The 24,317-nt window shown below is 47.3% G+C and overlaps 2 protein-coding genes across 9 annotated transcripts; both read left to right on the top strand.

Moving 5' to 3' along the window:
* The first annotated feature begins 690 nt into the window (after positions 1–690).
* On the top strand, positions 691–5,457 carry LOC115246462 (uncharacterized). Of its 8 annotated transcripts, none has more exons than XM_029835420.1 (9): positions 693–1,030; positions 1,480–1,595; positions 1,667–2,049; positions 2,080–2,366; positions 2,532–3,039; positions 3,437–3,504; positions 3,650–3,746; positions 3,817–3,932; positions 4,285–5,457. In XM_029835420.1, the coding sequence occupies exons 1-9, from the start codon at positions 860–862 to the stop codon at positions 4,729–4,731; spliced, it is 2,193 nt and encodes a 730-aa protein (XP_029691280.1). In that variant the 5' UTR covers positions 693–859; the 3' UTR covers positions 4,732–5,457. The 8 variants fall into 8 exon arrangements, with proteins under 8 accessions (XP_029691282.1, XP_029691280.1, XP_029691278.1 ...); XM_011619629.2 differs by having other exon boundaries at positions 694–1,030; positions 1,667–2,366; positions 4,285–4,705; positions 4,812–5,457; XM_029835419.1 differs by having other exon boundaries at positions 694–1,030; positions 1,667–2,366; positions 4,285–4,705; positions 4,781–5,457.
* A 7,170-nt stretch (positions 5,458–12,627) lies between these two features.
* On the top strand, positions 12,628–23,291 carry LOC115249673 (cadherin-1-like). Its single transcript, XM_029835727.1, has 7 exons — positions 12,628–12,950; positions 14,016–14,130; positions 14,783–14,871; positions 15,405–15,539; positions 20,676–20,815; positions 21,177–21,332; positions 22,821–23,291. The coding sequence occupies exons 1-7, from the start codon at positions 12,900–12,902 to the stop codon at positions 23,059–23,061; spliced, it is 927 nt and encodes a 308-aa protein (XP_029691587.1). The 5' UTR covers positions 12,628–12,899; the 3' UTR covers positions 23,062–23,291.
* The last annotated feature ends 1,026 nt before the right edge of the window (positions 23,292–24,317 follow it).

Here is a 24,317-nt window from a genome sequence, read left to right as displayed (position 1 = left end):
GTTTTATGAATAAACTCTGAGAACAAAGGGTTGTTTGTTGTTATTAGGCGATCGGAATTCACCAGACACACGGGAACGTTGTCTTTGGCATTTCCCTGATAGAGTAACAGTATTCACAGTTATGGCTTTTAATGGACCTGGGAATTTACTGTCCCATTCTTGGACGCGGCCCGAAACACTGTCAAAGTCACGCAGAAGACTTCCCACCATCCATTTAGCTGTTTTTACCACCACCCAGTCCCTTCTCCCCTGCAGTCAAGACCACCATGCACCTATCAACCATCTGAGCTCCTTTGATTTCCTGGAATTCAAAGCCATTGCTCTCAGCTGGAAAAGTGGCTTACCCTCCCCAGGTTAGAGGCAAAGACCAGAAATAAACATCTGTTTTTGCCTTTTGTATGTATAACACCCGTATAACACCCATAATGGTTCATTTAACAGCATTATAGTTGTGCGCTTGTACTCCAGTATTCTGCCTTTGCTTTATATTACCATTTCATATAACATTGTAAATATCTTGTCCACCCCCTTATCTGTATTTTTGCAGCGATTATTCTTAGTTTTACCCTATTTTACTTCTCCTAGAAGAGTTCTTCTCGTTTCTTTTTATAACACCCGACCCTACTTGCAAAAAAAAAAAATGTGATTCTGCCTGCAGTTCCCCTCCCGCCCAGGCAGTGGCGCTACAAGATCGCGCGAGGAGCTGCAACTGTAAGGAAAATAGTTTCCTGCGCGCACACATATTTTCACATGAAATGAGCTGAAATATCGGGCGGATATTTATGTGCAAACTCTGCCGAAGCTGTGAGCGGCAGCCACGAAGGAGCGACGGTGTGTGTGAATATATGCGGACACCGAGATGGACCCGCGGAACCAGCGGAACCATCTGTACGCCGCCGCGCCGCCGTTTGGATCCGCGCACAGCCGCGAGCCTCCGGTGAGCTCCGGGGGCTTTCGTGGTGCCCCCTTCGGCCACCTGCCCCCCGCAACAGCCCGGCCTTTCCGTCATCACCAGCCACGTTTCGCCACGGTAGGTTTTTACATGATGAATTAAACGTATTTTAGTCTTCTGAGGATCTGGAACATTAATATTGATGTCATCAATTTCAAACACTGTATTTTATGGTGAGTGTAGCCTATTATGGGCTATGAGTGGAGGCAGGAATTAACCATTTCTTTATGCATTATTTATATTATATAGCCATCTGTCCTGTGGAAATGGAATTAGAGGCCAATAAACCTGGGTTGGAACCTGGTTTTCTGGTAGTTTGGGTAGATGAAAGGTGTCAAAACTGGTCTGAACTTGCTCAAAGAATAAGAGATGCTGGACCCCAACGTGATGAAATCCAGGGGAACACATGCCTGTTTAACTTTGGTCAAGTTTTTAAAAGTTCTGCTTCAGCTTTGACATATTGCAGCACTTCTGATTGTCAAATCCTGAATTAGGTACTCATAGTGTAAATATGTAAATGCTTCCAGCCCCAGTGCAGCAGTTACCCTGCAGATTATTACGCAATGATTGGCCTGGGACGCCCACACCAGAGGCTCCCACTGTGGACACCCACCCCGGCACCGTGTCCTCGTCCACACCTCAGGTACGGACTCAAGGGACATGAAAGCTCAAGATACCGTTTAGTTTTTAAAATGAATGTATTCTCATTTCTAGTGACAGAGCCAGTGAAGAGTTTCTGAGATGCATCGCAGCCAACGAGCCTCTCCCCCATTACCTGAAGGAGAACCTGGACTACAGCCTGGCTGATGCCTTCAGCCGGAGCAGGGGCAAGAGCCGCGCACGTAGCCGGAGCAGGGGCAAGAGCCGCGCACGTAGCCGGAGCAGGGGCAGGAGCGGCGCACGTAGCCGGAGCAGGGGCAGGAGCGGCGCACGTAGCCGGAGCAGGGGCAAGAGCCGCGCACGTAGCCGGAGCAGGGGCAAGAGCCGCGCACGTAGCCGGAGCAGGGGCAAGAGCCGCGCACGTAGCCGGAGCAGGGGCAAGAGCCGCGCACGTAGTCGGAGCCGGGGCAAGAGCCGTGCACGTAGCCGGAGCAGAGGCAAGAGCCGTGCACGTAGCCGGAGCAGAGGGAGGAGCAAAAGTCACGCACGTGGAACGAGTGCACTGCAAGAGAGAGGCAGCTGTGGTAGTTGGGGTCAGAACCAGATCAGTAGTCCAATACAGAGCAGGACCAGAGGTCAGAGGTCAGGTAGCAGCGGTGAAATGGACCAGAATAAAAGAGGAAACAGGAGCAGCGTTGACCAGGATGAAACCTCCCCAGGAGGTTCTCTTCTAAAGGGCCTGCAGATGGTTCTCAGCAGCCAAGAACTGGGAGGGCGGTTTTCCAACCTGACGGATGCACTTCTGGGGATGAAGGTGAGTCGGCCACACACCTCAGTCCCTAAAGTCTACGTTTTGCAACCACTGATCAGGATGAACCAGGTCAAATATTCTCGTAGCTACCATGTTGCTTCTGGATCTTTCAGTTTTAAGTTAATATGATCTGAAAACGACCATTGAATGTGACCTTTTTCTCCGCAGGCCTTCGGTGAGAGCAAAGAAGAGCAGGTTCCCCTGGGTGGACAGCAGGAGACTTCAGGGGAGGACCTGATCACCTTACCTCACGATAGAGTCGGCAGTGACTTCTTTTGGCTGCAGGCTCCAAATCAAAAGGACTCTGGAGTCCATAAAGATGAGGCACTGGGAGCGGAGGAGTCCTTCTTGTATGGGAAGGAAGCGGCCAGTCGGTCGTTCTCTGAGACCTCCTGTCGGGAGAAACCTGGCGGAGCTCCGGAAACGAGCACCTTTGGTGGCGTTGAGGATCTCCTGAATGTACAGCAACATCTCCAGAACACTTCAAGGATAGCATCAGCTCTTCTGGACAGCAGCACGTGTGAGAGGATCAAGAGCGTATTAAGCTGTCTGGGCTCAGCACACGTGGTGACGGGACAGGAGCCCGAGGAGGAGCCGCTCCTCAGTCCAGCCCCGACAGCTTCACCGCTCACCGCTCAGCCAAATATGCTCCAAGCTCTCCAGAGCTCCATCACGGGTGAGGACCTTGGATTTGAAGGTTTTGTCCTGTTTATATTTTAGGTTTGACATCGGCCTCGTTGCTGTGGGTGTACCTGCAGGATCCCTCCAGGTTAGTGGATCGATCCAGTGATCACCAGTGGAGTCCGAGCAGGTCGATCGGCTTGAAATGAAGCTCAGAAGTTGCCAAAAACGTGTGTTTGTTTGAGAAGCACTGAGAGAAATGAATGAGAGCAACAGCCAGAGCGGAGCCGAGTTCTGATTTTAAGGCAGTAATTCCCAGAGCTGGGTCCGTTTCCTTGTCTGTCTCAGCTCGTTGGGGAAGAGTCAAAGTTATTTTAGGAACACGGATGAAAGGCTGCAGTGTTTTCTGGCTGCTTTTCATGTTTATGCAGATGTTTGCTTCCCTCCCGCAGCAGCGCAGGAGACCTGCTCACAACTAGATGGAAATCCCACATCCCAGATTCCTGCCGGTCAGCACCAGGTAAGGGATTTCTGCTGCACCTCACTCCAGCGCTTCCCAACCTCGGAGCGGCGTTGGTAGCCACTGGCACGATGACTCAGCAATAAAGAAGCAAAATTCTAACCTTCAAATAGCAACAAGTCTCCATTTTGAAATTGTTTTCCAGATGGACAAGGAGGAGGACAGAAGCCGGTTAAAGCGAGCCACAGCCGGTAAAATGGAGGTGCTGATGAAGGAACTCCAGAAATTAATGAAACATAATGGTAAAAGAATTAGCATCTTTAGCAACAGCATCCTTCTTCGGTCCATCTGAAATATCGTGCTGACTTGCAGGATTTAGCTTTTTGACCCCAGTAATTGGATTCTACTGCCAGAAGTGTGAGGAGTTCTTTGGAGACTGGAGCAGTGCTGAGAATCATGCAGCGACCCACTGTTGTCCCTGCAGCGCTGTGAGTACCTTTGGGTCAGAAGCCGGGCCGGTGCACCTTAGTCCAGGGACGAGGACGCCGGAGCGTTGCCTGAGTGAGGAGGGTGGTAAACTGATACTCAACCCCGTCGACCAGGCAGGTGTGATGGCTTTAAATGTGTCGGAGGCTTTAATGTGCTCACTAATGACGCCGATCCCTGGATGGAGGTTAATAATGAGAAACGCGGTTAGTTCCTCACAGCCCTGTTGGTGAGGATGGCAAAGATCCTGAGGGACAAAAGAGGATTTTAACCAAGGTCGCTGCTCTGTTTGCTGCTTCTTTAGGTTTTAGCTCTTTTCTTAAGTGTGTGTTTTCTACCTGTTGCCTGTTTAAGCAGGAGGTGCGTCTGGACAAGTGTGGCGGTAGAGACGGGAGCACGCAGCGACACCCCGCAGACAAGGAAGGTCACGAGGACCCCCGTTACCGTGGCAACCCAGGGGAGCAGACGGTAGATGGAGAGTGGAGAGAAGAGCGGGATCACAGAAACAGGCATCACCCCGACCACAGGAGCAGGAAGGAAAGCCTTTTCCTGGAGGAGGAGGTGAAGAAGGAACGGATGCTAATAACAGTCTCCCAGGAACCTGAACCCCCCTCACACAGAAAGGACCCGCAGGCCCCCAAGGTCAACACGGCAACCATGGTTAGCAACTCAAAGTGCTCCAGCAGTACTTTAGAGGAAAATGAAACCAGTGGCAAAGAAAAAACAATAAAAACAAAATCCCACAAGAAGAAGAAGAAGAAGAAGAAAATGCATGGTAAAAAGAAGAACAAGGAGTCCTGACACTTCCCTTTTCTTTCTTTAACTGTATGTGTATGTTTTTCTCATGCAGCTCTAAATTGACTGGACTTCTTCCTGTTTAGCGTGCGTCACCTAACCCAGGAGCTACCTAAAGACCTGCTTCTACTCTGTTTCCCCTCTCCTAAATCCGCGTTCCCAGATTATCTGTGCTGAGGTTGATGGAGACCAGATGTGAGGCTTCGACCCTCCGGGAGTCTCCGGGACTCTGCTTGGATTTGGTGCTGCAATTTATTCATTCAGGGACACGTGAAAAGCACCACAAAGTCCAGGAGAAGTCTGAGCAGGGGCAGGAAAAACTGCCTTTTAACAGGAAGGAACCCTGAGCGGGCCCAACTGATGATAGAACTGAGGAATCCTCCTCTGCTGGGCTGGTGTTGGTCAGCAGCCGTTGTGTCGTTGTGCTGAGGTCAGCGTTTGTAAGGCAAGCCACACTTGTCTTTAGTTCCCCCCCGCTGGGAGGACTGGTGCTGGCAGCTGTTTACCGCCACCTCCAGCCTGTCCCAACACCTCCCTCACAACAAGATTTCCCACAATCGCAGGCTGCTAGCGGGGCGAGTCTCAACCTGCTTCCAGCTGCGTGTGTTCCAAAAAGCAGCCTTCAGTCCTCTTCCTGCTGCACTCGCTTACCTCATCGTCCCAGCGACACCTTGACTTTCTGACTCGCTGAAATACCTGATTGGGAAATAAAGTCTGTTTTTCTACTGAAAACCACCAGCCTGTTATGACCTGTAATGGTTCCTAGAGGGAGGAAATAGAAAAAGAAATTGTGCCTTTGAGAACTGTGTATTCCAGTAAAGTTGGGTGTGAATGTTTATCTCAGGTCTGCTTGGAACTGGGTCGACCAGTATGTTGGTACTGGTCTGTGGTTGAAGGTGACGCACGTCCCAAATCACAGGCGCTCCCCCCGAGGACGTCCCAGCAGGTTTCAGCTCAACCATACAGGTGAAGCTAACGGTGCTTAATTCTTCAGACTGGATTGTAGGCTGATGTGCTCCAGCTCCCAGTCCAGCTCCCAGTCCAGCTGTGGTGGAGAACCTGACTGGTGACTTGTCTTCTAGTGCAACTGGTGCAGAATCCACCAACCCAGGAACCTCAGAACATTTTGCTCCAGATTCATTAGTTTTTACAGCAATATAGTTTCAGTTAGACAGTATAGTTCTAGTTGGGCAGTATAGTTCCAGTTGGATAGTATAGTTCTAGTTGGGCAGTATAGTTAAAGTTGGATAGTATAGTTTCAGTTAGACAGTATAGTTCTAGTTGGATAGTATAGTTCTAGTTGGGCAGTATAGTTAAAGTTGGATAGTATAGTTTCAGTTAGACAGTATAGTTCTAGTTGGATAGTATAGTTCTAGTTGGGCAGTATAGTTAAAGTTGGATAGTATAGTTTCAGTTAGACAGTATAGTTCTAGTTGGGCAGTATAGTTCCAGTTGGATAGTATAGTTCTAGTTGGGCAGTATAGTTAAAGTTGGATAGTATAGTTTCAGTTAGACAGTATAGTTCTAGTTGGATAGTATAGTTCTAGTTGGGCAGTATAGTTAAAGTTGGATAGTATAGTTTCAGTTAGACAGTATAGTTCTAGTTGGGCAGTATAGTTCCAGTTGAGCAGTATAGTTCCAGTTAGGCATGTTTTAGTGCGTCAGGGGTTTCTGTCCTCTCATCCAGGTAAGAGGGACCCAGGTGGAACGACCCGTTAGGTCTGAAAACCCGGCTGGGGAGTGGCCTTCGAGGACCGGGTCTGAGACAGCACTGCTTGACGTCTGAGGACACCCGATTGCAACACATTGATGATGTGTTGGATGCAAAACCAGCCTTCATGGATTGGACTTGCCCATCAGAGGAGGTCAAATCTATCCCTCGAGGGTTGGATTCAAGCCGGGATTTGCATCCTTCCAGGCAGGAACTGCTTTCACCAAGGTAAATGGAACCCCACGTGAGTGTTTACCTGTAGGACAGAAAGTCTGGCTTGAATCTGACCTCGAGGACTGGATTTGCCCACCCCTGAACTACGTTGTATTTGTCACATCAGATACAATGAAGTGTTTCGGTTGTGGGGCTGAGGGGCACCTCATTAGAGCTTGTCCTGGTGCCAGGAGAGAGAACGCTGGCGCTCCAGGCTCAGAGTCTCCGGCGGGTGGTGCTGACGGGGGCCCAGAGCCGCCGGCCGGTGCTGACGGGGCCTGGAGTCGCCGATGAGTGGTGGTGGTGGGGCTTCGGGATCAGAGCCGCTGACAAGTAGTGGCGAGGCTCTGGCATTGGGGGAAGCGTTGGTTTTGGAGGAATTGATGGATGGGGCTGAGGTGAGTGTTTTAGTCTCGGTGTCGGTCTCGGGATCGGCCGAGCAGCAGGGCGGAAAGAAAGCGATGGGTGAGATGGAGGTTGATCAAAAATAGTAAGTGGAAAAAAACAGCCGAGAAATGACGGGGAAGAGGAGGCCAGGAAGGTCCAACAGAGCCTCTCTGAAGAGGAGGATGAGGAAGAGTCTGAGATGACTCTCTGCTGGGATCAGAAGACTCTTCACAAGGAACTTTTTAAAAGTGACATGGTGGAGGATCCAGAACTGGAGACAGAGTTATTGTCTGACCTTCCTCAGGTGGGAGTCTTCAAACACTCTTCTGTCAGCTGACTCTCTCCCTGACTATGGAAGAGCTTCATGTGGCCCTCATGAACCTGGCAAATGAGCCTGGCAAATGTGGGTAAGGATTTGTTAGAGGTATTCCTGGAGAACTGGACTGTTGCCACAGAGCTGCAGAAGGGCAGTCATCACCCTGCTCCTAAAGAAAGGAGACCTCCAGGAACTGAAGAATTGGAGGCCGGTCTCATTGCTTTGCGGAGACTATAAGGTCCTCTCCAAGGCGCTAGCTCTCTGACTCAGGGAGGTAATGGCAGAGGTGATTGATGTAGACCAGACCTACTGTGTGCCTGGCAGGCGAATCTGTAATAATATCAATTTGATTCGGCATGTTTTGGACATCTCTAGCTCTTTGGGGCATTGACATTGGTCTTATTTCCTTTGACCGGGAAAAGGCCTTTGATCGGGTTGAACACCAGTACCTGTGGAACACGCTCGCCGTGTTTGGGTTCAGCCCAGGATTTATTGCCAGGGTTCAGGTCATGTACCGTGATGTTGCGAGCATACTAAAAATTAATGGTGGTCTGGCTGCTCCCTTCACTGTCCAGAGAGGGGTGCGGCAGGGGTGTTCTCTCTCTGGAATGCTCTACTCTCCTGCCATTGAACCGCTGTTGCACAAAATAAGGAAAACTCTGATGGGGGTGAGTTTCCCAGGTTGCCCAACAGCAGTGAAATTAATGGCATATGCGGACGATGTGGTGGTGATTGTAAACACGCAGAGAGACATTCAGGTTTTGGGGGAAACAATTGAGCTTTTTAAAGCTCTTTCCTCAGCAAAAGTAAATTGGACAAAAAGTGTGGCATGTGCAACCACGAGGGACTTTCTGGGTGGGCTGGTGGTGCTGGGTCCAGACGGGAGGGTTGAAATATCTTGGGCTGTTTTTAGGGGATGACGTGTTTTTAAGGAAAGACTGGGAAGGGGTGCTAGAAGGCGTTGAGGGACGTCTGAGAAGGTGGAAATGGCTGTTACCCTGCATGTTGTATAGAGGCAGGACATTAGTGATAAATAATCTGGTACCCTCCTTTTTATGGCACAGGTTTGCTGTAGTGGACCCCCCATCAGACCTGCTCTCCAGGGTCCAGACTGTTAGATAGATTTCTTTTGGGACAGATTTCACTGGCTCCTACAGGTGGTGCTATTCCTCCCTAAGGAGGAACGGGGACAGGGGCTGGTGCACTTGACCAGCAGGAGGGCTGTTTTCAGGCTTTTTTCAATATAGCAGCTGTTTTCAGCGGCTGCTATATTGTCCCCCAAGACCTGGTCTGGAGGCCACTGGCTCGGCTGACCCTGCAGAGCATTGGCGGTCTAGGATTACAGGAGTCTGTTTTTACTGGATTTTAAGAATGTGAGGATTTTTTCCTCTCCAACTTTTTACCGTGGTCCTTTTAGCGTCTGGAAGTTGTAGTGGAAGCAGAGGGTTCGACATCAATCCTCGTTCTGGCTCATGAGGGAACCGGTGGGCCATGGAAGCCTTTCCTGAGTTCCCCTCCCTGGGCGGGAGCAACAGTTGCAGAGCCTTGGCACACGGCTGGAGTTACCACCCTGGGAGCCCTGCTGGAGGCGACTGGACCTGACCTGCAGGAGACAACGGAGCTAGAGGTGCATCCGGGCTGGAGATCGAGGAGGAACGTGGAGCGACTACTGAGCCACTGGAGAGTCTGTCTGATGGGGCAAGAGAGGCAAATGCTGAGGGAGCATAACCAGAGGGTGACCTCTCCCTGTCCTGAACATCCTTTCCCATCCCTCGTCATTCAGACCAACCAAACCAACAGCATGAAGTGACCTTGGAGACGGCTGAGAGCAAGGCTCTGAGTGGACTGATGGTGAGGGTACTGAACAGACAGAGGCTGGAGTGCTGGTCCCGATCACCCTGGAGGGCCAAACTAGCCCTGGGGGAAGAGGTTCGGCCTGAGTGGAGGAGCTTCTACAAACCCCCCCCTCTCCAAGAAGGCGGCTGACCTCCAGTGGAGACTCGTTTATGGGATTTTAGCTGTTAACAGTTTTATTTCAATCTTGAACCCTTCTGTTCCAAACACCTGGCTGTTCTGTGGAGCAGTCGAGACGATTGTCCATTGCTTCTCAGAATGTCCTCGTTTGCTCCCTTTGGTTTCCTTGCTGGACTCTTTGTTCAGGAGAGCAGATGAGATCTTCTCACTCAGGACATTTGTGTTTGGTTTTAAATACGTAAAGGCGAAAAAAGACAAGTGCCATTTGATGAACAGTTCTGGGCCAGTCTAAAATGGCCGTGTAGGTAAGCAGGAGGAAGAAGGTTGGAGACAGAATCCTCATTGATTTGAACTTTTATAGAGAAATAAAAGATTTAGAACAGTTTGTAAGTACATGGACCTACCGGGGCGTCCTGTGCTCTATCCAGGAAGAAGAACTTGTTTTTTCAGATCAGCTGGTGCAATGTATTTATTTATTGTCACTTTTAAACTGCATTTTAATGTCTGTTAATGTAGAACAAAATAGCAGAATAAAGATGTGGTTGAAAATCAAGAATCAAAATCGCTCTCCCCTCCCTCCCTCTCTTCCTCCCCCTCTCCCTCCATCCCCCCTCTCTCCCATTCTCTCTCTCCCTCCCTCTTCCCCCTCTCCCTCCCTCTCTCTGGGTTCCTCCCTCTCTCTCTTCCCCCCTTCTCTCCTTCCTTCCTCCCCCTCTCTCTTCCTCCTTCCCCCCTCTCTCTTCCCCCCCTCTCTCCCTCCTTCCTCCCCTCTCTCTCCCTTCCCCTCTCTCTCCCTCCTTCCTCCCCCTCTCTTCCCTCTCTCTCCCCCTCTCCCTCCCTCTCTCTGGGTTCCTCCCTCTCTCTCTTCCCCCCTTCTCTCCTTCCTTCCTCCCCCTCTCTCTTCCTCCTTCTCCCCTCTCTCTTCCCCCCCTCTCTCCCTCCTTCCTCCCCTCTCTCTCCCTTCCCCTCTCTCTCCCTCCTTCCTCCCCCTCTCTTCCCCCTCTCTCCCTCCCTCTCTCTGGGTTCCTCCCCCTCTCTCTCCCTCCTCCCCCCCCCCCCGCCATGTATGATTCTGGTCTGTATTGACTCGGTCCGACTCCCTTTTCCTAATAACAACACTTGTATATCAGCAGAACTTTTGCTGCTGTTATTAAATAGATGTTTTTATTTTTCTTAACATGGTTGAAGATGAATAAAACAATAAAAATGTTATCTGTCTTTCTCCTCCTGTTTTAAGTAACCAGAGCCACACCTAAACCCAGAGACCCACAACAATGATTCAGAGGGTGCGGGGGGGACCGTCTCCCAGTCAGGGTGTTGGGGGGGGGGGGGGGTACTGGTTTATCTCAGGGTGGGGCCACTACGACTGTCCTGAAATAGGGCCGTTAGTTTTATCTGATTTGTCTCCCAGCTGCTTCTGCTGTGACCTCCTGTCCCCTCCCAAAGCCCAGCTCACCTCAGGATTATCTCCTCTGCATTCTTCTCACCCCTCCCCCCTTCAGTTTAGTTCTCCAGGTGACCACCGCCACGTTCCAGGAGACACCATCCTGCGGAGCTGTCCTCCACCCCAAGCCTGTGTCCACCATGTCAGGGTCGACCACGTGAGGCTCTGATGATGCTTCCACCCCCATTAACACTTAATGGAACTAAAAGCACAGCGACGGTCTGACGAGGAGCTTTGAACAGGAAGTGCAGTCGGTTAGCTGTTGCATTAGAGAAGTGCTTTAGTGTTGTAGTCAGCAGAACCCCCTCCCCTCCCCTCCCCACCCAGCCTTTTAGACATAGAGTCAAAGACGTTTAGTTCTATAACTTATATCGATGTCTCAGATGTGAATGTTGTGTTTTTAAGCAGCTACAGGAGAAATCCTGAAAGCAGCGGTTTTATCGGTTAAAGCTGATTCTTCCATGAAGGTCTGATTACGTGCACTGGTGAACTGCACTGGGAGCTGTGGTTGGCTGGATTTCTGCCCTGCTGTAGTATTCACTCATTCCTTTTTTCATTCTGGTGCAGTTCCTGAATTTGTGTGAATGTTTTTCTGTGTGGACGATCATGTGTTCACGCACCTGAAGGGCGGAGCTAAACTGTAAATGACCCTTCAGATTCAGTTCACTTCCCTGTTACTGATCTCTGATGAATCCACCCTACAAAGTCCACCAGAGATCACCGAGATCAGACTGAGAGGACAGAAAAGATGTGACCAGGGGTCCATCAGGGGTCCCTCAGGGGTCCCTCAGGGGTCCTCACACTGGTGGACGGTGATATCAGCTGAGGGATCCCTCAGATCTCTGAGGAAGGATCGAGCATCGAGAAGTCTGCGTATATATTGGCACATTTAGCCGTAGAATCATCATTAAAGACGTTCTGACATTGACTCTAATCTGATCAGAATACGTTCTGAGTGAATCCATTTAAATCTGCAGGCAGATCAGATTACATTAGATCCACAATTAAGTCAACACATCTCTTGAACACCTAAAGCGTGTCGTTGAAAACATGGATGACCATGTGACTAGTAATAACAATGTTATTATCAATGCTATGGCCGTTGTCTTTGCAAAATAAGTAAGAGCGTGACGACATTCATGATATTTTCTAGAATGTTGATAGTGAAACAAGGAAGAGCTGAATAAATGTTGGCGAGGCTCCAGATTCCAGAGGGACTTTGAACTTTGATCTTTCAAACATCAAAGCCAATATGTGGGGAAAATGTCCTGTTTGATGGAGGTCTGCGATGCACAAGCGCACAATAATTATTATTATTATTACTTTTATTATTCATTGCTATCACCATTATTACTGCCCTTATTATTAAAGTTCTTATTTTTATTGTCGTTATCGTTATTATGACTGTCAATATTGTTATAACTGTCGTCGTCGTTATTATTGTTATAATTCATAAAAATGATCAAGATCGTTTTTTGTGTGTGTTTGATACATATCTGAGACGTTTATAACCCAAATCCTGATTAAACAACATTGATCTCAGTTGTCTGAACACAGAAACAACAACAACAACAACAACAACAATCCTGATTTGAAGTGCCTTTTGCCCCCTTGGGTGGCTTTATGAGGGTAAAAATGAAAGATAAAAACACCAAAATATAAAAGTACACCAGTGTGAGACAGGGATAAATAAAGGAAATCAGAAATCACCAGTTAATGACGCGAAAACACTGATGACATGATGACTTCACATCCTGTGATGAGTGTGTGTGTGTGTGTGGGTGTGTGCGCGCGCCTGCGTGTGTGTGTGTGTGAGAGAGAGAGAGCGAGAGAGACAGTAAAGGAGCTCAGAACTGGAATTCCTTGTGTGGAACCTGGACGAACGCTTCGCGGCTGCTGGTTTCAGTCACGTGGTTCCTCCGGGCGGGCAGAACCAGTATGACCATATGAGGAATACGGAAGCTGCGCACCTGTGACACGACGTCACACGCCGAAAGTACCTGTTCCGTCTTGCTTCAGTCACTTTTCTGACTGTCTTCCTGAAGTCAGGACAAAGAGCGAGCGAGCAAAGAGGTGAAATCCTGAAGAAAACTTTTACCTGCGGAGTTTGTCGGCGGCTCGGGGGACAGATGGGGGTCGCTGGAGTCCGAATTTGGGTCTTTTTATTCGTCGCTTATCAGGTGAGATCGTTTGACGCTCGTATGTTTTTATCTACTTCCTGTAATTCTGTACTGATTTCTCAGAAAACATTACCTGTAAAGTATAAACAACCGCAAATTTGCGCCTTTACAGCATCGGGAAGGTTTTTAAAAGACTTTTTTTTTAAAAACCTGTAGATGTTTACGTGAGTATGTTCTTGACATTTGTGGCCATGGATTGAAGCAGCAGGTGGTAGCGCCGGATGAAAGGTTGCAGCTTGGTCTCCGGCGGTAGTTGCACATATTTAGTGAGTATTTGTGGCGCTTGTCTAGCGCCATCATGGCTGTTGGACTGGTCTCTTCCGGGCCCAGGGGCCTCGCCCTGCTGCTTTCACACACTAACACACACTTCCACAAGTAAACCACGTGTTCCTTAGTGCGCCAGACTCTGCGGATCATATATATTCCATATGTTTGTAACACTTTTATCTAGAGCACAGAGAAATAAGGGCTGATGTCAGTCATGACACGCGTCCTTGGTCCTTCAGCGGCTGCTGTGCGGTCCTCAGGTATTTTTATCTTTCCGAGGTGAAATCTAGTCCAGAATAGACCACAACTACAGAACTCGAAACTGAGGAAAGAAAAAGCAGCTTTTCAGTTTCAATTGTCACTGCATTTTCCCGAAAGCATTTGAATAAAGGGAATAAAGAAGTTTGTTCTTGTTTCCATGTATTCATTTGAAATTGAGTCAAAGCAAATAAAAAAATCTATTCTGGGATTTAACATTTCTCAGGAACACTTATGGTCTGAGGTGGTAACAGGCTTGTTTTCATGTATTAGTAATTCAGTATTTTATTTCATTACTCTATTTCTTCCTGTTTCGTTGGGATTTCTTTCAGGCAGTTATCCTGGGAAACTAGGAATCATTGTTTAGATCACAACTTTCATTTCAGCCAGTAATGGGGAGTTTAGTTATCCAGGGAATTTTGACATATAACATGAATGAAAAACGACAGGATTTTGTGCGTTTCCTTTTAAAAACATGCTCTCAACGTGTTTCTCCTTTTCTTGTACATTTAGACAATAACTATTATTTATTTCTCCAAGGTATCGACGTTGGTGACGCCAGAGGAGCAAACATGTGTCCCTGGATTTGACCAAGATAACGTGATTTTCAAAATGACCAGTAAGAACCTGAGGTCACATGCAAGATTGGGCAAAGGTGAGAACTTTGTAAAAATGTATCTACATTTGTTTCTTCAATATTCGGCACCTGTGGTTGGTCGGCCGTAGATCAGTGCGGAGATGTAGCTGATGTTTTAAATCTTTGATTAACATCAGTCTACAGATTGTTTAATTGCAATATGTAAGCTGTGATACTGGCCAGAGGGGGCGCTAGTGGGCACTATCACTGGACAAGTGTGGTTTTGCTGTAGGTCCCTAAAGAATTGGGGGGTGTTTAAACTACAAAGAGAATATGTCAACGTTCACATTTTGGAGATCACTTAATCTTCCACTGGATTAACTGTTGGCGTTAAGAGGGAGTTTGAGCTGAAGGGCCCGACGCTCCTGCTCCAGAATCTGCAGGAAAAGCATTCCTCTAGCGTGCACTTGAAAATGAAAGTAGCCCTCAGCTGTGAGCCACAGCACCAAGCAGCTCTTCATCCCTCTCCAGATCTGATCTGATCCCAGTGACCCAGATCACTTGCTGAGCCGTCTCATTGCTCTGCCCCTAACGTATACTCTCTATGTATGAGAACACCTTTACCTGGATGCTGAACCAGTGTGTTTACAGAATACTTGCTCGCTGTATCTTTCCTTTATTTTCTATCTTGTCGTGTTTGGAGAACTGATTTATGCCCATTAAATTACAGTGAACTTTGACGACTGCACCATGCGGAGACGGTTTACCTTTTGGAGTAGCGACAGTCGTGTCAGGGTACAGACAGACGGCACTCTGACGGTCAGTAACCAGCTTTTAAATATATTTTTATATTAGCCCTTACTGGTTAAAGTGGGGTTTAAAGGTTTGGTTTTATTGGGATGGGAACAAACGGGCATTATTTTGGTTTGTATAAATGACACGTCTGCTCCTTCGTCTAGACTGTAGATGCTATCAATAATTAGCATTTACTGAATATGAACATTTGGAGACAGTCAGAGGAAACAGAAGCTCTGGTTTCCTCATGATCTGGCAACAATGCCTCCAGGTCTCAATTCACTTACATTAGTTATTTGTGCTAAATATTATATTCTTGAAAAAGACATGAAAAGATGAAATTTGCAAGATTTTTCCTGACAATGGTGTGAGGAAGACTTGATCCCTATTCCTTTTTTTAACATTCCTTTTTTGAATGAATTCATTTTGTTAATGATTTTTCTACGCTTCATAAGCCTACAGGGGTCACATGGGTAACTTGTAACTTAAACTTTTAAACCAATTTAAACAAAAAAGAGGTTGTCCTGTCAGCATTCCCCTTTTCTCTTTTCCTCCAGGTAAAGCGACCAATTACGTTGCATGAAGGACACCTGGACTTTCTTATCGATATCAGGGATTCCCAAGGTCACAAACATACCCTCCCTGTCAGGCTGCTGCACCAAAGCCTTGAAAGTGAGGTGAACAACAGTGAGGTAAAAAAAAAAGTTACCTTTTTCTGCTTTGGTTAAGAAAGACCTAAAGAAGGAGCTTAAAAACAAATGCTTTTATTACGCTTGAAAAATCAGTTGGAAGTGTCTGAATACGTTCATCAAGCTGGTCATGCAGCTGTTGTCATCCAAGCTTAAATACAGCAGAAAAAATGTGTGAACCATTGTGAAATTCTGTGATTTTTCTCCAATAATTCATCATAACTGTCGTCACTGTGAGTCACTGTCCAGTTGTGCTTAGGACCTCAGAAATCTGGGCAGTGGCCCTGGCTCTTGGGGTCCTTTGGACTGATGTTCGAGTAGCCACCGTCCCCAAGCCTCCATTGGTTGAAATTTAGTCTGTCAACTGTTGAATGTGAAGTCTTTGATGTCCCTGTGTAACCTGTTCCAGCTGTAGGGAAGTCAATGGTTCGTGAGCATTGACTGAAGGGTGGGGTGGGGGGGGGCTTCTTTAACAGTCAGGCTAGCTCTAGTCCCACCTCCAAACCCAGTTTTTGTTTTTTCACCAGGCTTCCAGGTATGCTAAGGCTGGACTCCAGTGAGGTTCTTGGGCTCTTTAACCCAAGTGTTCACATTGTGGTTCTCACTGTAGCCATTAAAGCTCAGCATGTTCTTATTTTTGGCATATTTGTCGATACCCTTTCCTTCAAAATCTGATCACATTTTCTGAAAAATCAATGCAGAAACCATGAATTCCAAAAGATTCACATACGTCATCGCATTTTTTTTTTTTTTTAATTTATTTTAAATCCTGTTTGTTCGTTCATTCAGGAGACCCGCAGGGCTCTGGTGTGGTGGGTGATGAGGCGTTCTCTCATGGGGAGGGCTACGCTGTTCCAAATATTACCCCCCACCTGAGAGAACAGCTCGTCCAAAGCTGGTCCGTCTGTAGGGCAGGTCCGTCCCCTCTGACCGTAGACCGAGTGGCTCTGCCGGCAGCATGTGTTAGTTTTAATGATGGCGGCGCAAGACCAGTTTATACAGAGCACCAGCAAATTTAAAGTATTTGAAATGATCAAAATTCAGAAGTTTGTATGTCTCTAAAATGAGAAATTCTTTCTTGCCCCAAATGGGGGCAAGATGAGACAATACAGGCATGTCACCTATATTTTTATGCCCTGCATACCAGACCAAGATGGTATTTTTAAGGAAAGGGTTTTTCATACATCTTTTTAATGTTTTAAGACCTAAGGAGTACATATATAAGCTTAATGGTAATGGAATTTATTCATGCTCAATGCTGACCGAGGTGGGAGGTGTAGTAGTACAGAAGTAATTGGATGCTGAGGCTAGTTGGGCAGCCATATAATACCGTCTGAGATTAGGAAATTGAAGCCCTCCTCACTCATAAGGCAAATACAGTAGTTTAAGATAAAGCCTGACCCTCCCATCATTCCTAAGTTTGTTGTAAAACATCTCTGATAGCAGCAGTGGGAGTGTTTGGAAGTGGTATAAAAATTGTGGTAAGAGTCATTTTAATTAATTTGTCCAATCATAGAGATGGACAAAGTGGACCAAGTATCTAAATCCCTCTGTCGTCATTATCAATGGGGTATCTATTGTGGGGTTATGACGTTCTACCTTATTAAAGAGCAGTAGTATGGATTTGGGTTTTGACTTTATAACCTGAAAAACTCCCAAAATGTTCAATTAACCTCAACAAATTAGGAATGCTATGTTTTAAGTTTCTCAATAAAATATTATATCATCTGCAAATAGCAAAATACAATGTTCCCTTCCCCAGCTGTAACGCCTGGTATTCCTCTGGGTTCCCTCACGGCCATAGCTAAGGGCTCTATTGCTAATATAAATAGTACTGGTGACAGAGGGCAGCCCTGTTGGGTGGATCTTTGTAGTCTAGAGGGTTTTGATGTTGCATTATTGGTAAGGATCTCAAGAGTTGGATTTGTGTACAACAATGGAATCCATTTTAGAAAAACTTCACCTAATCCATATCTTGGGAGGACATCAAAAAGGTAATGCCAATCTCTTCTATCAAAGGCTTGGGAAGCATCTACTGAAAGCTGTGCAGTGTCTATCTCATTATGTTTCTCATGAAGTATATTCAAGACCCTCCTAATATTATGATATCCTTGCCTTGTTCGTACCAAACCTTGCTGGTCATCGTTAATGTGCTGCTGTGGAATTTACTTATCCAGCCTTCTAGAAAGTGCTTTAGAGTATTTTTGTATCACATCCCATCAAACTGATTGGTCTGTAAGACAAACATTCAGTTGGCGGCTTATTTGGTTTCTATATAAGGGTTATTAAAACTAGGGGCTTCATCGTAATGTATCTGGGAGAATTATTTTGATAAAGATTCACTAAACATACCAAGAAGTGGATCAACAAGTTTCTTTTATAGAATGTTTTTTAAAACTGAAATCAGTAATCCGTCTGGACCTGGTGCTTTTCCACCATTAATGTCCCCATAGCTTCAAGAAGCTCACCTGCCTTCAGTCGACAATCTAATCTGCTTTTTTCATCATCTGTTATTGTTTGGAATTTCAGCTTATCGAGGAAGATGTTTTGTTCTTTTATTTCTATGCAGTCTGATTTGTACAGCTTCTCGTAAAAGTCTGGGAAAGTATTATTTATTTTTAATGGATCCTTGGTAAGATTGCCAGTAGTTGATCCTTTCTTGTATAAAGGTTTTTCCGTATCCCTCGGTTTTCCAGATCCTCTGCTTTGGATTCAAGGAAAGTAACACGCTTGATGGTCACATCAAACTTACGCTTTTTCGAGTGATCCCTCTACCTCGAGATGCGGCGTTCAGCTTCGTCGATCCGCACCTCGTTTGAGGCGATATCTCGTTGCGTTTGTGTCATGTTGTATTCCAGCGCTTATTCCAGAGTTCGTCATTCCAGTCAGATGAGTGTCTATGTTGTCCAGCTTTGTTCCAAATTCTGTCTGGAGTGACTTAAGCTCGCTCAGAAATTTGGCTAAATTAGCCGTGCGGCTAGTGTCCATGTTGCTGCCTAGGGTCGGTGATGTTGTTTTCGTAGCTGTTTTTCAGGCGCAGGTAAAATTGTTGCACTGCTTGGCTGGCGGGGATTAGACATGTCACTGCCGAGGTTGTACTCTAGACTTCAGTTGCAAATATTACTCTTTTTTTTAAAAAAAAAATTTTTTTTTTTTGGTGATGTCTTGCACAGGTGGCGTAAACATTTCCGCTAGGCTGCCATCATGGTCATGGTCACATGACCCCCCTCTAGTTTTCTTGTTTTGTTTGGAGAACATCATACAAACATGAGTTGGAAACAAGTCTTGGACTAGAGCCATTGCAGATGGAAGAATGCGACCAGCTTCCTGTGTATTTTTTGCGGATGTATATGTTGCTGCATCTTCTTCATACATTTGCATCTAATTTTTTGAATGCTTGTGGAAGGTCGTTGATATAAGAATCGGTCCTAGAATGCAACCCTGTGGGATTCCTGCAACACATTCCCGATAGGTGGATTTGACAGCATTGACCACGACACACTGCAGTCTGTTGGTCAGGTAGCATCCATTTTATGGCTGTTCCTGAAAAATTAAAGTGAGTTAATTTGGTTAAAAGGATGTTGTGGTGTCAAAAGCCTTCTTTAGAAATACCGTTCCAACACAACCACTCTTGTCTAAGCTCGGTGTGTTTTTATGCTCTTTCTGAAACTGACATCAAGATCATAATCACCCTTGGCTTCAGAGCTGTTCAGTTGACTGTTCATGGCTAGCTACCTCCGTTTGTGAAATCTCATCTCTTGCAATAATCGGTTGTGCATCATTGATAGGAATGGGTTCAGAACCCAGCAGGATGGAACAGCGGGGATGTTTCTATAATCTATGAAAAAGTTGTTGAACTCTGCGCTCATTTTATTGGGATTTGTCATCGGTTTTCCATTGATGTTTATTTCTATCCCCTTGTTGTCTTTTGTTCTGTTTGCCAGTAAGTGTATTAATGCTGTTTTCACATTTTTGACTGTTTTCTTTTACATTGTCAATGATGTTTTTACAAAGAAGTTTGCTTTCTGTATTATTGTGTGTATTGTGTTGTTGAGTTTTGGGAATTCTATTGTTATTCATTGACCATTATGGATATTAAAATTAGCTCTGGAATCTCTTTGGAGAGTTTTCTACAGAAGAAAATGTAGAAAACGGCATTATGGTCAGATATTCCAGTTAAAGTGTTGGTGATTCTTTCAGGGTCAGTTAGTAAACAACAGGTCAATTTTTGTTTGTGATTGGTTGGTTTATCTTTAAACTGTTGGTGGTTTTAAGATTCCTTCTAGCTTCTTTTTTGTCCCAATTTATGTTAAGTCACAGACTAAATTGAATTCTGTCTTGTGGTCACATAAATTAAATAACTTTAAGTTTGTCATAGAAATCTACTTTGCTGTTTGGTTTTCGATATATATACAGGTGAGGGTAAAGGATCTCAGTAGGTAGTTCCAGTTGATATTTGAGGTGACTTCTAACAAGACTTCTAACGCCTCCCCCTTTCCCCTCTAGTCAGTCTTTTCTGAAGGTGTTGTAACCAGGCAACCAGGTTTGAAATAACTAAGGAGTGGGAATTTTTTATGAACTAGGTTTCTATTGTGAATTTTACATGTATGTCCTTTGTTTTATGGATTTGAGAAACACTTGATAAGGTGGTTGTGGTGCAGTTGTTCTAATCCTCTATAGCAGACTGGCTTAGAACTGGGGTGGTGGTACCATCAGTTGCAGTAGTGGTCCGATCAGCTGAGGGGATGGTCCAAATCTGTTGAGTTAGTCTAAATCTTGTACTCCTCCATACTCCTGAACAGACAACACTTTTAGCAGGGTTTTAAGACCATGTAACCAGGGTAATTCTGGCTGGGATGTGTCATACTTCACTAGAACCTCAGGTACGGAACTGCTGCACCAGGATCTTCAACAGCATGTACACACCTTTTGCCATGCATTCTCTACTCTGCTGACAATGTTCAGGCTGCTTCTTTATCAGTTATTAATGTAATTTTGTTCTTTCAGCTGTGGAAGCTAGAAGAAACATCTCTTATTGCAGAGTGTGTAATAACCTTACAGCATGTGTTGGTCTAGTCAATGAAGGCTTACTTATCCACAGTTATCCCTCTGACCATATTATTAAATGTCCTTGCCCAGGGTGCAATGGAAGCCCCGGTGCCTGTCCTGTATTTCCAGAGGTCTGGTGGAGGTCTAAGGAGGAGAAAGAGAGACTGGGTGATTCCTCCATCCAGGTTGCTGAGAATACGAGAGGACCCTACCCACTTGAAATCTCTAAGGTAAGACCCTTTGAAATGGATTAGTGGGCTCAGTTTGTCTCCATTAATGTTCCAGTTATGGTGGAATCGGACAAGTATAGAAATGTACTTGAATCACGTTACCAATGTACCCATCATTAATTTGAAGCCCAAATGAATGATTGGTGCCTCTAGGCATGAAGGGTGTGGACACAACATAAGAGAGGTTAAACTTGAGCAGCACTTAAAAAATGTTTGATATTTGTTGGTAGAAACACCTGAACACATCAGGTCTAATCGTCCCCATTCAGATTACTTCTGCCACCAGGGGCTGAACGTGGCTCTGACTACAGACAGAAAAGTGCCGTTTAAACATTCTGAGTTGTGACTGCTTTTGTCGCAGATCCGTTCAAAACCAAGACAAACTGAAGAAGATTTCTACAGCATCACTGGTCCAGGAGCTGATCAGCCTCCTACAAACCTGTTCACCATGGACAGAGACTCAGGATCTCTGTTTGTCACACAACAGCTGGACCGAGAGGAACAAGCCAACTACACGGTAGGCCCTCATGCTAGAGACACAAGCAATACAAACTGATGCATTTACACAGGATAAAATTATAATTTTTATTTAGAAATTAGAATATACAACTCTAGATATAAGAAGTAGGAGGGTGCTAGTAACTTCTGCTCCGAAATTGGATGGTCCATCTCCTGGTCTCCTGACTCTGTTCCTCCTTGAAGATACATGTTGGTAGGATTGAGGAGCTCCTGGAAGTATTCCTTCCACCGCCGGATAATTGCCCCAGGAGACGTCAGCAGCTCCCCACACATACCTAGCATGGTTTGAGCAAGTTGCCGCCTGCTGCCCCTAAGGCGCTGGACAGTTGCCAGAATCTTCTCGGTGCCGACCGAAAGTCCTCCTCCATAGCCATCACCGAACTCCTCCCACGCCCATGTTTTTGCCTCTGCGGCCGTCTCGGCCGCAGCCCGCTTAGCCAAACTATACCAGTCAGCTGCTTCCGGAGACCCACAGAACAGCCATGACCTGTAGGCCTCTTTCTTCAGCCTGACTGCTCCCCTCACCTCTGGTGTCCACCATCGGGTACGGGGATTACCGCCATGACCAACACCAGCGGTCTTGCAGCCGCAACTCGTGACAGCCACCTGAGCAATGGCGGAGCGGAACATGGCCCATTCAGACTCAATGTCCCCTACCGCCCCTGGAAAGCTCTGTCGGATGTGGGAGTTAAGACCAGCCTTACGGGTCCGCGTGGTGACTTCCCCCCCACCTGATCCAACTCACCACCAGGTAGTGATCATTTGACAGCTCTGCTGTCATATGGCCGCAGATCAGCTGACACGACTATGAAGTCAAACATTGACATCCACCGATGAACATCCTTATGTTTGAACATGGTGTTGGTTATGGCCAAGCTGTGACTAGCACAGAAGTCCACTCTGGTTCTGATCGGGCAGACCGTTTCTCCCAATCACGCCTTTCCAGATCACTCTGTCGTTACCCACGTGAGCGTTGAAGTCTCCCAGCAGAACGATGGAGTCCCCAGTCGGGACACTGTCCAGCGTCCGTCCTAGGTCCTCCAAAATGGGTGTGTACTCTGAAATATTGTTCGGAGCATAAGCACAAACAACAGTCAGAACCCGTTCCCCAACCCAAGGGCTCAGGGAAGCGGCCCTTTCGCTCGACCGAGAGAACCCCAACATCAAACTAGAGAATCTAGGGGCAAGCAAAAAGCCCACCCCAGCTCTCCGTCTCTCGCCCTGAGCAACTCCAGTGTAGAAGAGTGTCCAACCCCTCTCAAGGACTTGGGTTCTCGAGCCGACGCTATGTGTGGAGGTGAGGCCGACCTTATCTAGTGGGTAGCGCTCAACCTCCCCCACAAGCTCCAGCTCTTTCCCCGCCAGAGAGGTGATGTTCCATGTTCCAAAAGCCAATTTCCATAACCAAGGATCGGACCACCAAGGCCCCCGCCTTGGTCCGCCGCCCAATCCACAATGCACCGGACTCTTCATGCTCCTCCTGCAGGTGGTGGGTCCACTGGGGACGGGAGTGTCCACATAGCCGGTTCGGGCTGGGCCTAGCCGTGCCCCATGGACGTAGGCCCCAGCCACCAGGCGCTCGTGATCAAGCCCCAGCCCCAGGCCTGGCTCCAGGGTGGGGCCCCGGTAACCCTCCAGGCTGGGTACGTGGCTTCTCCCTCTTTTGTTGCATGCTAGAGCTCCGGCGGAGCTCCGGGAGCAGATGGGATCCGCCCAGGGTATCTTAAGGCTCTGGATGTTGTAGGGCTGTCCTGGCTGACACGCCTCTGCAACATTGCGTGGACATCGAGGGCAGTCCCCTTGGACTGGCAAACTGGGGTGGTGGTCCTTATTTTCGAGAGTGGGGACCAGAGGGTGTGTTCCAACTATAGGGGGCTCAAACTCCTTAGCCTCCCTGTGAAAGTCTATGTCAGGGTGCTGGAAAAGAGGATTAGATCGAGAGCCGAACCTCTGATCGCGGAAGAACAATGCGGGTTTCACCCCGGTCGTAGAACCACGGATCAGCTCATTACCCTTGCTGGGGTGCTCGAGGGGAATTGGGAGTTTGCCCAACCAAGTCCACATGTGCTTTGTGGACTTGGAAAAGGCCTATGACCGGGTCCCCAGGAGCATCCTCTGGGGGTGCTCCGAGAGTATGGGGTGGATGGTCCCTTGATAAGGGCCGTCCAGTCCCTGTACCGAAGGAGCGGGAGTTTGGTCCGGATAGCCGGTTGTAAGTCGGACTCGTTAACAGTGAGGGTTGGACTCCTCCAGGACTGGCCTTTGTCACTGGTTCTGTTCGTAACTTTTATGGACAGAATTTTTAGGCGCAGCCGGGGAGTGGAGGGTGTCGAGTTGGGTGGCCGGAAAATCTCGTCACTGCTTTTTGCGGATGACATAGTTGTTCTGGCACCATCGAGCAGAAACCTCCAATACATGCTGGGGCGGTTCGCGACCGAGTGTGAAGCGGCAGGGATGCAGATCAGCACCTCCAACTCAGAGTCCATGGTCCTCGCTCGGAAAAAGGTAGAGTGCCTTCTCCGGGTCGGGGAGGAGGTCCTGCCTCAGGTGGAGGAGTTCAAGTATCTCAGGATCTTGTTCACGAGTGAGGGGAGGATGGAACGTGAGATCGACAGGCGGATCGGAGCGGCGTCAGCAATGATGCGGGCACGTAACTGATCAGTTGTGGTGAAGAAGGAGCTGAGCTGGAAGGCAAGGCTCTCGATCTACCGACCGATCTACGTCCCAATCCTGGCCTATGGCCATCGACGTTGGGTGATGACCGAAAGAACGAGATTGCGGATACAAGCGGCCAAAATGAATTTCCTCCGCAGGGTGGCCGGGCTCAACCTTAGAGAGAGGGTGAGAAGCTCGGACATCTGGCAGGAACTCGGAGTAGAACTGCTGCTTCTTCGCATCGAGAGGAGTTAGTTGGGGTTGCTCGGGCATCTGGCCAGGATGCCTTCTGGACGCCTCCCTTGAGGTGTTCCAGACATCTCCCTCC

This window comes from Takifugu rubripes, chromosome 4 (assembly GCF_901000725.2).
Source record: "Takifugu rubripes chromosome 4, fTakRub1.2, whole genome shotgun sequence".
Classification (NCBI taxonomy): domain Eukaryota; kingdom Metazoa; phylum Chordata; class Actinopteri; order Tetraodontiformes; family Tetraodontidae; genus Takifugu; species Takifugu rubripes.
The sequence above is the reverse complement of the archived record's forward strand: the minus strand, read 5'-3'. Positions and strand labels throughout refer to the sequence as shown.